This window comes from Gallinula chloropus (assembly GCF_964237585.1).
Source record: "Gallinula chloropus genome assembly, chromosome: 1".
In the NCBI taxonomy this organism is placed as follows: domain Eukaryota; kingdom Metazoa; phylum Chordata; class Aves; order Gruiformes; family Rallidae; genus Gallinula; species Gallinula chloropus.
Window position 1 is genome coordinate 103,708,522 of NC_140085.1, and position 15,707 is coordinate 103,724,228.

General features: G+C 36.8%; 1 protein-coding gene across 1 annotated transcript in view; it reads left to right on the top strand.

Moving 5' to 3' along the window:
• The window catches only part of GBE1 (1,4-alpha-glucan branching enzyme 1), a gene marked incomplete at its 5' end in the record, with an annotated part of 165,499 nt that overhangs the window by 97,823 nt on the left and 51,969 nt on the right, over positions 1–15,707 (top strand). Inside the window, 5 exons of the mRNA XM_084276813.1 lie at positions 136–251; positions 502–629; positions 3,915–4,013; positions 6,779–6,889; positions 9,312–9,483. Coding sequence (XP_084132939.1) covers positions 136–251; positions 502–629; positions 3,915–4,013; positions 6,779–6,889; positions 9,312–9,483 — 626 coding nt within the window. The remainder of the gene's footprint in view (positions 1–135; positions 252–501; positions 630–3,914; positions 4,014–6,778; positions 6,890–9,311; positions 9,484–15,707) is intronic.

Here is a 15,707-nt window from a genome sequence, read left to right on the forward strand (position 1 = left end):
GAAAATCAGGAAAGAAGGTATTAAAATCATAAAACATCCAGTACAAATACTGTATATGCAAGTGGGGAACATAGTATAAGGAACTCCAGTTGATCCCAAGTTTCTAAAGCTTATAAAATATTCTCGTTATTTCAGCTGGGAAGTTTTGAGATTCCTTCTGTCTAACTTGAGAATGTGGATTGAAGACTATCACTTTGATGGATTTCGATTTGATGGTGTTACATCTATGTTGTATCACCATCATGGGATTGGTGAGTAATTCATTCAAGTCTTATCTCAGCAGTCCTTTTGCACCTCTGTTGCTTGGAAATAGCGCTATAATGTTCACTGAATACTCAAAATTACAGATTTGCTAGTATCTTCTTATACTGCTATATGGATAAACCTGAAATTATGAATAAATCTGGTGTTTATAAAATTTCGTGTTGCAAAATGTCTGTTTAAAAAAACCCAAACAACCCTCCCCCAGACTGTGACCTTTGAAACTTCCTGTCTCATCAGGCACAGGATTCAGTGGAGATTACAATGAATATTTTGGCCTACATGTGGATGAAGATGCTTTGTGTTATCTGATGCTGGCCAACCACATGATTAAATTATTGCATCCAGAATGCATAACCATAGCAGAGGTAAGATAAGAATTTGCCATTCTCAGTGACATTAATATTGATTAGTTTTTCTTTGGGATGTGAATTTCATGTTAATAATTAAGTTAGTTTAGGTAGTCAAGGAGTGACATGAGCTGAAAAGTATTAATTAGTGGACAGACTTTGCCTTGTGGGGGAAAACTGGAATATGCACATTGGGAATTTTCTCTGCATTAATGGGTCATTAATTAATGTGAAGATTTCTTTTCTTTTTCTTTCATCTCCTTGAAATTCTAATGAGATTTGGTTTTATTAGTTTATTGCTTTTGGATGATTGCTGTTTGTCACTAGAGATTCATGGTATGAAAGACTAACAGCCCTAGTTTGGTTTTGCTTATTTTGTATTATATTAGCATAACTGACAATTCCTCTCAAAAATAAATGTGCTAAATTCATAAATGTGAATAAATGTGTATGCTAATTGAAACTTAGTGTTAAGTTTCTCCAGGATTGTGAGGGAGCAGATAGACCCTATTACTTGAGTTGATTGAGATCAGTTAAACTTTTTTGACTGAAAATATTGTTAGCAGATGGAATTTTTAATAGTGTGAAACACCAGAACACTTAAGTTCTATGAATAGGTACTATTTTGCTGATGTTTTCTCTTTCTGCAAAAGCGAAAATCATGTAAAACTTGAGGATTTTTCTGTTACTCTGTTGAAATCATCCTAAAAAGTTGCATCTGTCTGATATCATTAGGGACTGTAGGGATTCCCAATAAAACTTTTGTATTGCTTAAGAGTTCCCTATTTATCTTCAGAAAACAAAATGCTGTTTAAATTAATTTTTTCCTTCTGGTGGCAACAATTTTTATACTAAACAACCACTGCTAAAAGCTTCATGGCCAACTATCAAAACCAGAATCTGGTTCACTAGCAAAATTGAGATGGTTTCATTGAGCTGTAGGTTTATTTGAAGAGAAATTTGTTCCTTCTCTAGGTAGCCTTAGATTATAAGCATCCCTAGCGATGGATTTCTCAGTTCAGTCTGCTTGTGTTACCTGGCTGAAGAGTTCTTTGTTAATCCCGTGTGTCTTCAGTTTCACTTGTTTGAGTTGAAAGCTGCTTCTGTTTCTGCCTGGGGGAGTCACTACGTGAAATACAGAATCGATCAGTGTGCTGTATGGCTGAAGGAGAATTTCAGGAGGAGAAACTATTGAAATAATTGAAAATTATAAAAGGCAGTGGAGAATGTCTGCTTGCCTGTAATGATGATGGAATGAATGCAACGTGAGAAAAATGTTTGTCTAGCCATAAATAATTATAATATATTCCTTAATTATTTAACTGTTAATTTGTACAGCTTTTTAGTATTCTGAATATTGCCTTAGTGATTTCTGTGTTTTTAGGTATTACTGACTATGCATATTTTTTTATTTTGGCTTTCTGAATAGAGCTGTGATTAAACTTTTGTATAATGAGAAGAATGTTAAGTAAAATTACGTCATGCCTCAAGTACATAAAACCAAACAGGCAGAAAACCCCCACTGTTGTGATTTCTTTTTGTAATATGCAGCTCATTTCAAACTAAGGTCTGAACAAATGCTAAGGCATTGGCTGTTCATATTTAGTGGAAAGTCTACTGGACAGACTAACACTTTTTTGTGTTCAGGTAAAATCTGTAGATGCATATAGATATTAATAGTATTAAATTTAGAATTATACTTCCAAAAATACGGCTCTCAAAACTAGAACTAAATTAGATGGTAGGTACTCAAATCTCAGGCTAAGACCTTGTCCAAGTAGGCATCGTAGCATCACAGAGAAGGGCTTTTCAGATCATCTTCTCCCATGTAACTTGGAGTACATTATCCTTTGTCAGACTTAGAGCTGTTGAACTTCCTTTTATAATATCTAAAAGTTTTTGAAGAATTTCCTTTTCCTTATTTCATATTTACCACATGTGGAGTGTGGATGCATTTTTCTGTGTCATCTAGTGAGTATGAATAAAGGGGGATAATCCCCTCCTTTGAAGTCTGGGCTTTGGTGTTTGTGCAGTCCAGGATGCTCGTGGCCATCCCACTGCCCGGGCAGGCTGCTTGGTCACGCTCAGCTTGTTGCTGGCCCAGAGCCTCAGCACCTTCACAGCAGATCTGCTCCCCAGCCTGGCAGTCCCTCATAGATGCAGGGTTAGTACACCCTAAGGACAGGGTTTGGAAGTTGTCCTTCCTGAACTTCCCCAGCTCGCTGTGGATGGATTCCTCTAACCAGCCAGGGTCTTCCACCTCCCAGCATGCCATCCGTGAGCGTCGCAGGGATGTGGTCACTCTTCTCTCTTGTCGGTTATGGTTATGTAGGGGGGTGTGTGTATGCATGACTTCAAGTGTAAAATCTTTTTTCACTGGTCTCATGCAGTAATTGGGTTGAAAACTGGCTTCAGTCCAGAAGACCAGAATGTGCTTCCTAATTCAGGTCTGGTTCTAGTCAGAATTTAATTTGATAAAGGCTCCTGTGTAGATGCAAGAGGTGTACGTTAATCTATAACCACGGTGGTGCAATGGCTTCTGACAGAAGTTAATACAATTGAGTACTAAGAAATATTTTTCAATTATTGGAGATTTGTATTTTCTGTACGGATAAGCTAACTTGGGAAAAAGAATCCTATGTGACATAATTGCCAAAAAAAAGTGGTGAAATAAATATTTTAAGAACTTTGAGTTACGAATTTAAGACTGATCAGCCTCCGTCAATATGGAACCAGAGAATCATGCAGTAAGCACATGTTGTTTCCAGGGCTTGCTGGATCAATAGTTTTGGTTTTGTGCATTTAGGAAAAGAGTAGTGACTGCATTTTTCTTCCTTCTCTATATTGAGCTTTTTATTTTTATGCCATTCTTTATGCAAAATATCAATAAACAAAATTAACATTTAATTTGTCTTTCGTTGATGGCTTTCTACTTTCTATTGATTATTTGGAGCTCAAGAGAGCTAATTATTTCAAATTCTGCATCTACTGAGGTCTCCTCCACCTCAAATACCTACTCTAATTAAAGTATTTTGTAGCAAGAGTTTGATGAGAAGTCATAATGCTTTTCCCTGTAACTTTTGTATTCAAACAACAAATCTGGGTGTAGTAATCACTGGGGGTTTTTTGTTGTTTGTTCTCCATTACCTCAGTCGATCTGTGAAACCTGTTCATAGTAGTTGGTTTGGGTTTTTTTTTAATAGTTTTATTGTTTGTGCAGAAGTGTTACTGTATTGTAGAAAATCTGAACTAACAATTGCAATGCAAATGTATTTGTGTTGTTTTTTTAAATTATTATTTAAGGATGTTTCTGGAATGCCAGCTCTTTGTCGTCCTGTTGCAGAGGGAGGAGGGGGTTTTGATTATCGACTAGCCATGGCTATTCCAGATAAGTGGATACAGGTGAGAATTTTTATTTAAATACATTCTGCTCTTCAAAGGGGGATGTTCATCTGTGCATACGTAAAAACACTTCCTACTAACAAATCTTATTCTCTTTCCTGTTGATGTCCTATTAAAATAAATTCTGACAGGATTGAACATGTAAATAAATTAGTGTCTGAAATGAGAGCTGTCAAATCCATAGGTTTCAGAAGATGAGTAAGTTCAGAGGGCTATCCTTTGCATTTTGATACTTTTTTTGTACAATGCACATAGATTCATTTTGTTTGAAATAACCTGTCTCTTGCAACAGCTGTAGAATGTGTTGTCTATTTTGAACACGAACAGGTAGATAACCACAATAAGCTAACCATATGCATATAAATAAATAAATATAAACCAAAAAAACCAACCCAGAAACATGCAACAAATCCTGCTGAAATCAGGCTTAGTAATTGGCACTCAACATAGATAAAGCTGGAAGTTTAAATAAAGTAAACGTAAATGAATTATACAAACACCACCAATTGGTACAACTGCATTACAAAAAAGCATAATAAAAGTCTGTAAATGCTCTTCAAGAACAATAATACACAAATAAACATTGACTACAATAAGGATTTACATCACCCTTTCCTCAATATAAAGAATCACCAGAAAAAGGAATAAACCACTGAATGATCTCAAAAGGCTTGTACTGATGTTTTAGAGAATATTTTTCAGTTGGATAGAAGATTGCATCCAAATCCCTCAGGCTATCATCATGATCTGAAAACAATAAATGTTTTATATGAGCATTAATGCTTCAATAAATATAGTGAGTAGCTTAAAATAAAAAGCAAATTAACTTACCTTCAAGATCTTTCACTTTTGTAACTAGGAGGTGGAGGGCCAATTGAAAAACAGTTTTCTAACCTCTTATGCAGAAGAAAAACTTCACAGCTTTTCCAACAGGGACAGCATCATTAAACTCTGCAGTGTGTGTCATTTAGGTCCTGGAATGCAGTGAGGTCTCCTATTTCTGTAGTAACAAGAAACACCTTGTGATGGTGTTTTTCTTTTCTTTCTTAAACCTTTGACTGACTTAACATGCTTCAGGGCAGACAAAGATGAGCAGTTTCCTAGGTAGGCAAAACACAAGTGACGAGTTCCAATTACAAAGGGGAAAAAAAACCCCACCAGAACATAGATTTTAACACAGCAAAAGATGGATCTTCTAATTTAGCTATCTCTGATATGATCTGCTTAGTTTAACTTTACCTGTCCTGCAGTAAGTTTCACTCTTTACCTGAGAATAAAACCCAACTTCTCCAGCCTAAGCACGTACTTAATCTGGGACAGCAGGTGGATGCTTGGCACACAGACGGGATGTTGGATATAAATTTGGCTATGATAGCCTAGGCTGTTTCCCAGCAGACTCCAGTTATTTAGGAATGTGTTGATTGTGTAAGAACATAAGGTGATACAGGCAGTAAGCTTCTAGCCAAGCAAACTGCATATAAACAACCACAGCAGAAGACCTTGAGTTAGAGGAAGAGGTGATATGCCTAGTCTTTTACCGTATTTCTTTAAGCAAAAATAAAGCTGAAGTGATTAGAAGGGAAACGTTTTGAAAGAGTCTATCACTTGTTATCAGACAGTCCTGCTTGCTGTGCTTCCTCTCCAGCTTTTAAGTACGTATCTGTTAATAGCAGTTTTCTAGGCAACTTCCTAAATCAGTTTTGAACCTAAAGGATCTCCAGGGTTCTGTTAAGTAACTGCAAAGAACAGGCCATTTGTTGTAACAGTGGCTGTACTAATTCAGATGGACAGATTCAGACCTGAATGTGTTCACAACCAGATTTTGTGGAGTTAAAAAAATAAATAGCTGTGTAGTGTGCAGGAGCACAAGGCCAACTACAATCAGAATGTTAAATTTTACAGCATATCATCAGCTGTCTTGGTGTTACTGCCTTTATCACTTCTGTGTTTATTTTACATACCTGTATTTAAGCTGTAGCGAACAGTGGATATCTGTAAAGTTCTATAGAAAAAAAACGACTGCCACTGAAATTGGACTAGATTGAGAAGGAGGAAATAATGTCATGTGAGGGAGAAAATTCCTACTACTCATGGGATTAAATTGCTAAAAATCAGGAGCTTCCTTGGTAAGAAACATAAAGCTTGGTTTATATGACAAAACTGTGGCGTTGGTGCTGTGGTTGGAACTGACTTGGAATTCACAGATCAGTGGAATATGTAAGTCTCTGCACTAACCACCTTCTCATGTTACTGTGTACTTCATGACAACAGCACAGTCCTATCTTGTTGTGATCTGTTCTCTGCCACATGGTCCCATTTAAGCTCTAGCTGGAAGCTGACATATACCAGGGTTGTTGGGAGTACAGGGCCTCTGTCAGTAGCATGTGTACATAGGTGTGTGCCCACTTATTTCTTCCCAGTTTTTGGTGGGTGCTTTCTTGCAACTTCTATCAGTCCCGTTGCCTTTTCTATCAGAGGTTTCATATCCTAGATGGCAAGTCCCATTGTCCGTGCTTGTATGTGACAGTACAGGAGCAACAGAACATTCTATTTGCTACATTTATTTAGTGGTATTCAAAAGAAGAAAATACCTTTGTATTATCAGAGAATGCTCATCACTTCAAAACTTGGGAACAGGAGAAGTTAAAGTAATAGAGTTCACACTCCATTGGAAATTTCTGTGACAAGATAATGAAGAAAGGTAGTAATGTGCTTTTAGTTAAAACAGCAATAACTTTTTAATAATCTTTCCTTTGTTTCTGTAGATAATTAAGGAGCTGAAAGATGAAGACTGGAATATGGGAAACATTGTGCATACATTAACAAACAGACGGTATGAAGAAAAATACATTGCATATGCAGAGAGTCATGACCAGGTATTTTAGCTGTTTGTTTATATATAAGCAAGTAAAAATTGAGATTTAGAGGGTTTGGTTTTGGTTGGTTTGTTGGCTTTTTTTTACAAGTGAGGCCAAGGATTGGAAAGAGTAAGCAATAGTTTCACAGAGAGAACTACTCAGGTTTTTTGATTGGGTTTTCTTGTGAGGTTTTTTCTTGTTTGATCCTTCTTTTTAATGAAGGAATCCTTATGGGTCCCTTCCAACTCAGTATATTCTGTGATTCTGTGAATCCTGCTTGGAGTAGGTGGGTGTTGTTGTTTTACAGGTGATTTTTTTTAAAGACATGAGTCCTAGTTCCTTGTTTTTCCTGCTTGTCATAGGAAGGAAGGCATGTAATCCATAGGTTTGAAAATCTGGTTTCTGTAAAGTAAACTGGAGCACTACGTATGAAAAAATGAACAATATCACAACATAGCAAATATGTTCACTGCACCAGTATTTGCAACTGTAGTTTTCCCTTCAAGAAAATATTTTCTCTCAGAAAGGATTGAAAACATCCTTTTTTAACATATAAATGAAATATTCTTTAATAGTTTGGTTCAAAACATGGCTGTTGTAATGGCTCTGTGTAAAGAAAAATGCAAAAGCAATGAATCATCTTTGTAACAGTTGTTTCTGAAGAATCAGAAAACACGTTGGTTGAATTTTAAAATTAGAAATTGAAACCCCCCCCCATTTTCTTAAATCTTTATTTCCTATATTTTATAATAAAAGTCATAGAAGTGTCCAAACCAAGGCCTATATTTTATTTTAAAAAGAGGATTCTGAGTCTATTAATGTCATTTTGTGTACCTATTTACATTCTTATCTCAGACTGTTGCACAGTGCTCACTTAAAACATAAGAGTCGTAATCCTTGTAAATAAACTTCAAGTATTACTTGGAAATGCACATTATTCTGTGATTGCTTTCTCTTATAAAAGCCGATTCTTCACCCTAAAGTGTGACACACAACATTAGTGTTGCCATTATTTTAGTTCATGCTGGATATTATCAATTGAGTTGTTTTCCATAATAGCATGTATTTCTGGTTTAGAATCTCATACCTGGGAAGAAAGTCTATTTATTTTGAATTTTTAAAGAGCATTTACTGATGTACACCATGATGATACATGAAAAGCAGGACAAAGAAACAAAATGACAGTGTAGATAAAATTCAGTCTGGAGATACTTGAAAAGATGCAGAGGAAGGGCTGATACTGCTGTAGTTTTTTTGTGTGTTTACATGGTCTGTGGGCTGACTGTTACCAATCCAAATAACATAACTGGAAAAAAAATGGAAACAATTCTGAGGGAGTTGGTATGAATAATACCAGGTGTGGGTCTGTTATCACAAGAAAACTAAATAGACTTAAGACTCTTCAGGGTTGGAAAGAGATAACTGAAGAATCATCTATATGTCCAAAGAACAATACAACAGCACAACTAAGAGATGGTGCTTCTCAACTAGACCTGAACGCAACTCATGTGTCTCTCTTTGGAATCCAGTGAGTTTGTGTGGTAGAATAAAATGAGAATTGGGTTAACTGAATGAAAAATATCTATTTATATACACACAACCCAAAACATTTTCAACTATCTGCATGCTAATATATTAGAGTAATCCTTGCTACATGGCATTTGAGTGGCCTTTCCGAAGTAACTGTAAGCACTAGCAAATAACTTAATCACTATTTTAGACAGAACTAATAGTTTGTTTTTCTTGTGAAATCCCAGAAAACAATTCACATTCTTGATTGCATATAAACAAATGTTTTATGTTCACTCCATCTCTAAATCAGGAGTGTTGCTAATAGCCCTTCCAGGAACTTTGACATGTTTACTTTCTTATTTTCTGTTTTCTTCAAAAATTCCAAAATTATTTATCACCTGAGTTGACACTAATATTTCACATTAAATATCTGTAAGCAAAAGGATTCTCAGAAGTAATTGTGCTGCTTGATCCCCTCAGGTGAAATGTAGGACTGCTCGGGGGTTAGACAGCTTTATTGATCACATATTCATAGTTCAGTACAAGGAGTGAGAAGTCCCAGTCACCACATGGAGGGTTGCAAGGGAAAACATACAGTTGGGTCTGGCATCCAGTTTTGGCTCAGCTCAGGGACTTCCCTGCCTCAATTTAGGTGCTTTCTCTTTTTGGCAGCCGATTATATATATGTATATCCTTCCCATGTGTTTATACCTTGCAGAAGCTAGGGTCACTGTCACCTAATGATCACTGACTGTGATTTGTTGTGAACAGGGACTAGATCATGCACACAGAGCCGTGTCCTTGACTCCTCCCTACTCTTCCACATCCTCTCCTGAGGACATAGTGTGTTTTCTTAAAAAAAGTAGTTAGAAATGCTTCTAGTCCACCCAAGGGTTTTATCTTCACTTTTTTTTTCTGAACTGTATAGGCACTTGTTGGTGATAAGACACTGGCGTTTCGACTGATGGATGCGGAGATGTATACAAACATGAGTGTGCTCTCACCTCTTACTCCAGTTATTGATCGTGGAATACAGCTTCATAAAATGATTCGTCTCATTACTCATGCACTTGGAGGAGAGAGCTATCTGAACTTCATGGGTAAGTAATCTTAGGAAAGAGTCTTTCATTTCCTCATCTACAGAATGCTTGGCAGGGAAATAAAATGATCTGACATGATCTCACATCCACAGTATTTATCACAATGTTGGAGTTTGGAGCATAAATGCTTTTATAAAGATTTAGTACAAAAGGTAATATGCATTGTTTTTCTGTCTGTAAGATGTATTATAAGACAACATAGTAAAACCAATGTGGTTTCTAGTTGTAACAGAAATAACTTTTTAAAATTTAGTAAGCTTAGTTCATGTAGCTCCTGATTTACAACTCAGTCTAGTATTTTAATTGTTCTGTGAGTGTTTCAGGTGGTGAGATTTGCCTTGCACAGCTGGGTTGTCTTTCCTATCTATTCTTCTACTCTCCTATGTTTTCTTAAGACAACAGTGAATTTACTAAAGGTAGCTCTGCTTATTTTCATTATTAATTGTCAGGCAGTAATCTGGAATTAGTTGATTTGTATTTTGTTTCTTCTTGGGAAGGAGCAGGGGCTTAAGGTAGACAAGGACACGTCATAGAGATAGGTGGCACAAACTGCTATCAAAGCAGGGAGGTAGTAAGCGTTAGCATAATCTGTAAATACAACTGTTGCATTGCTCAAAGTTGCTATTGCTGCAAGAGTCTCCAATAGTTAATCTCACTTAATCAACAAGTTACAGTCTGCAAAGTTGAGTGTTTTAAGTTTTATATGAAATGCTGAAACTATGTTTAATGGTCTTTACCATATTCATGTTCCTTAGTTTCCTTGTAGAATAATCCTTTATAGTAAAAATCAGAATTCTGTATAGTGGTGTGACAAGTTATGTATAGCAGCTGTGATAGATAGTCTCACAGGGAAGAAAAAGACTGAAACTATGCTGTAAATGGCTGTCTTTGGTTTTCTGACGTAAATTATAGAAGATTTAGCTTAGTATTGCCTTCCTCTTTTTTTATTAGAAGTTTTGTATTATGAATTTAAAGGGGACTGTTGGATGTATATTGCCCTTCTTCCATTATATGCTTAAATATATCTTTTTAATTAAAAAATGGAGGACATTATTAAGGCAATGGTGGCATTTGTTTTAAACCTCTACTGATATATGTTCTCTTTCTTGGTATTAGTAGAATACTCAAAAAAAACCCCTCATGCTTTTGGGATTTCTTAAAAAGAACTAAAACAACTTCAGCACAGAAGAAGTGAATTCAGTTTAGGGTATACTATTAAAAAGTATTGTTTCTAATAAAATTCAGAAAAAAAATTCCCCAAGAGTGAAGAAGACTTAGGGAAATAGATATTTGATGTCTGTAGTCAGGAACCAAAACGTGCGAGGTGTCATGTGTGTGCTTCTGTCCAAACCAGCGATACAGGAGTTCAGGAAGCAGGTGTTTAAAAACAAATACTCCAGCTAAACTGCAAATCTCTCTTCCCCAGATTGACTTGGTAGAGGTTAGAATAATGATGAGTAATTCAATGTGGCATGTTAAATTCAGTGTGTTAATGCAGGTTGATAGAGCAATTAATATTGCATATCCTTGAGTACCTCAGGTATTTTAGTAACTACATTACGGTTTGCTATACGTAAGAGGTGAAAAGATGGTAATAACCATTGTAGGAGCAAAGGCATACGTTCAGGATGCTGGCAGCGCAGTGTACTTAAAATGCACATTGCAGCATGTGATGTAGTTAAGCAAATACAATAACATACGGGTTCTTTAACTTTGTTTTGAGCAAATGGTGGGAGTGAGAGAGAGACAGCTTGTTGAGGGGTGGGGAAGGACTGGAAATCTCCTTTTACAACAGCTCGAGAAGGCATTCCAGGTGCCTCTGTTTCCCTTCAGCCTTTCCACAAATGTCTATCTTTTTTTTTTTTTTTAAAAAAAAAAAGCATGCTGCTTCCTCAATGCTTTGCTCATCTTGAGGGAAAACAAGCTGCTTCTAAGACATTTTTTATCAGGAGTTAGAATCTGTGTTCTCAAATGTATCCTGGAATTTCTCTTTGAAGATCTGGAATGCTATTTAATTATACATGTGTTGGGAGCATCATATGTGCTCCATATGTTCAGGCAGATTCTTGTTGAGCAAAATTTTGCCCCATTGAAAATTAAATGTTGGTTGTGGCTTTCTCCCATCTTTCTCACTTCATTCTGGACACTTCTGCCTCCTTACAAGTTACCTGTAAGAAACCACTGCAAAAATCATGGAAGCTGTTGTTCTTATTTTTCATGTTTCTGAATTTTCACTGAAGGTTTTTATTTTCCTTCTCTACTGCTTATATCTCAGTACAGGCAATCAATGACATAAGCCAGCTTAGATGTGAGTAGGAAAGTTTTGTCCTTTCAGTAAATTGGTTCCCTTGTAACACAAACCATTGGGAGTATTCTTTCCTCCAGTCTGTATTTCACTTTTCTGTGCAGCTTTGCAAGTAATCTCTGGGGTTTCACGTGCCCATCTGGCATGGAAGACTTAACCTAGAAAGGGAAAAACTCCATATGCTTGGCTGAAAATGAGCATGACAATGATAAATGCCCTGCTGTAGTAAATGAACACTCTGGAAGGCTAGTTGGTTTAATAGTAATTGTGGAAAAAAAAAGTAGGAATTGTTTTGAAACTTGTGCTATCTAACTCTGCTTTCAAAGCAGGTAGGGCAGGACAATCCTGATGTAGCTGTTGTTTGTTCAACCCAACTCCTGTTAGCCAGATTTTAATACTGAGACTGGCCAGTACTGGTCAGGTGGTTGCATACAACCTTAGGAAATCACAAAACCTAGAAGTTCTTCTGCAAAAACCTTTAGTAGAGGCACAGGCGATACTTTCCTAAGGGTTTACTCCTTCAAAGCTGAGCTTCCACAGGATGTTAACATAATACACATTTAATTGCCTGATCTTAAATGACACTTAGAGAAAGCCCCAAGCGTTCACAGTGTGTGCCTATATTAAATAGTGGAAATAATCAGGAAAAAAACAACCCTGTATTAATATTCCAATGGGCTTGTTTGTAACTGTAGTGATTGTGAAATACAATATGCATCTAATATTAACTTAATTAGAATCAGAAGCTATGTGGAAAACTTGTTTGAGACCTAGATCTTTGGCCTTTCTATTATGAGGATTTGAAAACAAATCCAAAATATAAACCTTGTATCTGACTGAAATTATTTATTGTAAATTTAATCCCCTACAATACTTTCTCAGTTGCTAAACAAGGACTATTAGAAGTTGTTATAAGACAGAATAATACAGGAACCTTCTGATCTCACCTTGAAAGTAAAGCAAACACTGTTGTTAAGCATTGTATAAAAATGTATAACTTCAATGTAAAGACTCTCAAACTTATCCCTACAAAACTGTTGTCTGTATGTCCCTGTTGACAACTGTAATTGTTCTTTTCTCTCAAATATTATTTATATTTTCTCTTGCTTTTTGCCTATGCCCGGCACTAAGGGAAGCCCTGTAGGACACTGGAAAGAGCTGTTCCACTTCTTCAGTGAACCTATTTCCATGTTCTCTCCCTGCAAGATAGATTTGTTTGTCTCCACTTAGACAAGCAAGACAGCTGCTTTCTTGCCTAGAACAGACATAAGATCCAGCCCAAGGGGCCGTAAGTAGCATTATAGGTTCTTGCGATCCTTCACAGCACAAATATTTACTGGTTTATGCCACTGTAGGGTATTGCTTTTCAGCTTGCTAACAATCACTTTCTAGCATCCTTCTTCATTTTAAATTGGCTTAAACTCAAATCTATTGATTTAAATGGAGATTAGTTCCTACGTGAACCTCTAGTGCTGTTTCTCATGACTTTTCTATAGTACAACAACTCTTAATTAGGACTCCAGAGACCAAGTCTCTGTCTCTCTGCAAAACAACTTTTTTTTACGTATATAAAAGTTAGAAAAATGATTCGTGGCAACTAGAACATCTTTTGCAATCATGAGCATTGACTGATGGTGTTACTGTTTTGGTTGACATTTACCTTTGTTTCACTAATAGTGTTTTTTTTTGTAAAGACAGAATAGTCTTGCCTATTAATATGGAAGGGTAATATTTTTTAAAATTTGATAATACATTGAAAAATATTTTAAAATATGTATGTATGCATATATATAAACAAAAAGGTTTCTTTGCTTGATTTAAGCATCTAAGCAATTAAGTGTAGTCATCTTAACGCTTTTTGATGCTGTGGTTAGCTTCTATCTATACAAAACGCTTTGAAGGTATTCCGTTCATATAGTCTTGAAGTGCTTTAAGATGTTACATGTTTTAATTATTCTAAATATTTTTAAAAGCTTGATTCATCCTATGAACTCTTTGTTAACGATTAGAGCTTTAGAAGATCCTTGATACTGTAAGGTATGTCAAAAAGCCTTTGTTTTTCTCCATATTTATTTTTTCTTCCCTCTGAAAAGGTGTTACCTGTCTGGCTCCCTCTTCTGAGTAGAGAGCAATCCTGAGGAGATATGTATGGGGTGTTCTTAGTCATATGCAGGTTTGGTCCTTCACTGCGTGTATTCAGAATGATTGATGACCTATACTTATAGCTAACCTGTAGACTTATGCTTCTTACACTCTGGGGCTTGGGCTGGAAGACATGGTGCAGAACTGAAAGGAAGAAAAAAAAATTTTTCATGTAAATATTAAGTTGATCTATAGATAACAGTAGAATCCAGTATCTAGGTCTCCAGTTGGATTTAAAAAACAAACAAACAAAAAAGTTTGCACTGGTGGCTAAGAGAGCCAATGGGATCCTGAAGTGTATCAGGAGGAGTGTGGCCAGCAGGTTGAAGGAGGTGATGCTCCCCCTCTGCTCTGCCCTGGTCAGGCCCTGCCTGGAGTATTATGTCCAGTTCTGGGCTCCTTGGTATAAAAAATCAGGGATCTCCTGGAGAGAGTCCAGAGAAGGGCTATGAAGATGCTTAAAGGCCTAGAGCATCTCCCCTATGAGGAAAGGCTGAGTGAACTGGGGCTGTTCAGCCTTGAGGAAAGAAGACTAAGGGGGGGAATCTAATTAATGTTTATAAATATCTCAAGTGTGGGACAGGGGGAAATGTTCAGCCCCTTTTCAATGGTCTGTTGGGACAGGACAAGGGGCAATGGCCTCAAGTTGGAGCACAGGAAGTTCTGCATCAATATGCAGATGAACTTTTTCCCAGTGAGGGTGACAGAGCCCTAGGACAGGCTGCCCAGGGAGGTTGTGGAGTCTCCATCTCTGGAGATATTCAAGAGCCATCTGGATGCCTCCCTGTGTGATGCGTTCTAAAACCTGCTTTGGCAGGGGTGTTAGACTCAATCTCTTGAGGTACCTTCCAACCCCCACAATTCTGTGATACTTTGGGTTTTGAGAGAGAATAGCCTTGTTTGGCTCTTTTCCAGTGTTGCACCTTTAGTAAGTAATGTAACAACATGTGGTTTTCACACAGAACTTAGCTTCTGTTTTGTCACAAAGCAGTGTAATAGTGTTTATTTCCTAGTTTGTTTATCAACATCACTAATGACATACTTAGTGCAGGAAGCCACTCATTTCCTGGATGCCAGATGTCTACTAAAACAATCTACGTGATAAAACAAAATCTGTGCAGTGCCATCACTTGAAGAACTTTGTGTGTAAGAGCAGGGAAAAAGAGTAAGCAAGCCACATTCAAACAGTGGTAGATAAGTTGTTTATGGTGTTAAAGCTTTTGTCTTTTCTCTCCCTACTACTCACTCTACTTAGCACAATTTTGATGCTGATAGTTTACCACCACTCGTTTTAAGTGACATATTTCTGAAACCCCAAATGCTAAAAAGAAGCTACATCAGCCTCTCACCTCACCCAGCTGTGTTTTACTTCTGCTTTTTGCAATCTGTCTGTACTCATTAAAAAAAGGCTGGGCAATTGCATGGCTAAGGTGGGGAAAAGCCAAAAAAAAAGCTCTGTTTTGTCCAACTCTGTCTATCACAGAGCAAAAAAAAAAATTAAAAAATGTTCCTGATTATACTTTGTAGGCTGTCTCTTAGTGTCAGAGGTGACACAAACTGCATTTTGCTTTGTCCCAATCAAGTAATTTAGCAATACAAAACTGTAGTGAGCCAGTTAAGAGCATGCATGAGAATCAGTTAATCAGCAGCCTTACCTTTAAAGATGCATTGTTCTTTCTCAGACTAGTTTTGGGCAATGCAGAGCCAAATAGAATTAAACCCCACGTGTTATTCAGTCAGGAATTGTTGTTTCGAGACATGACTGAGCAGGTGACAT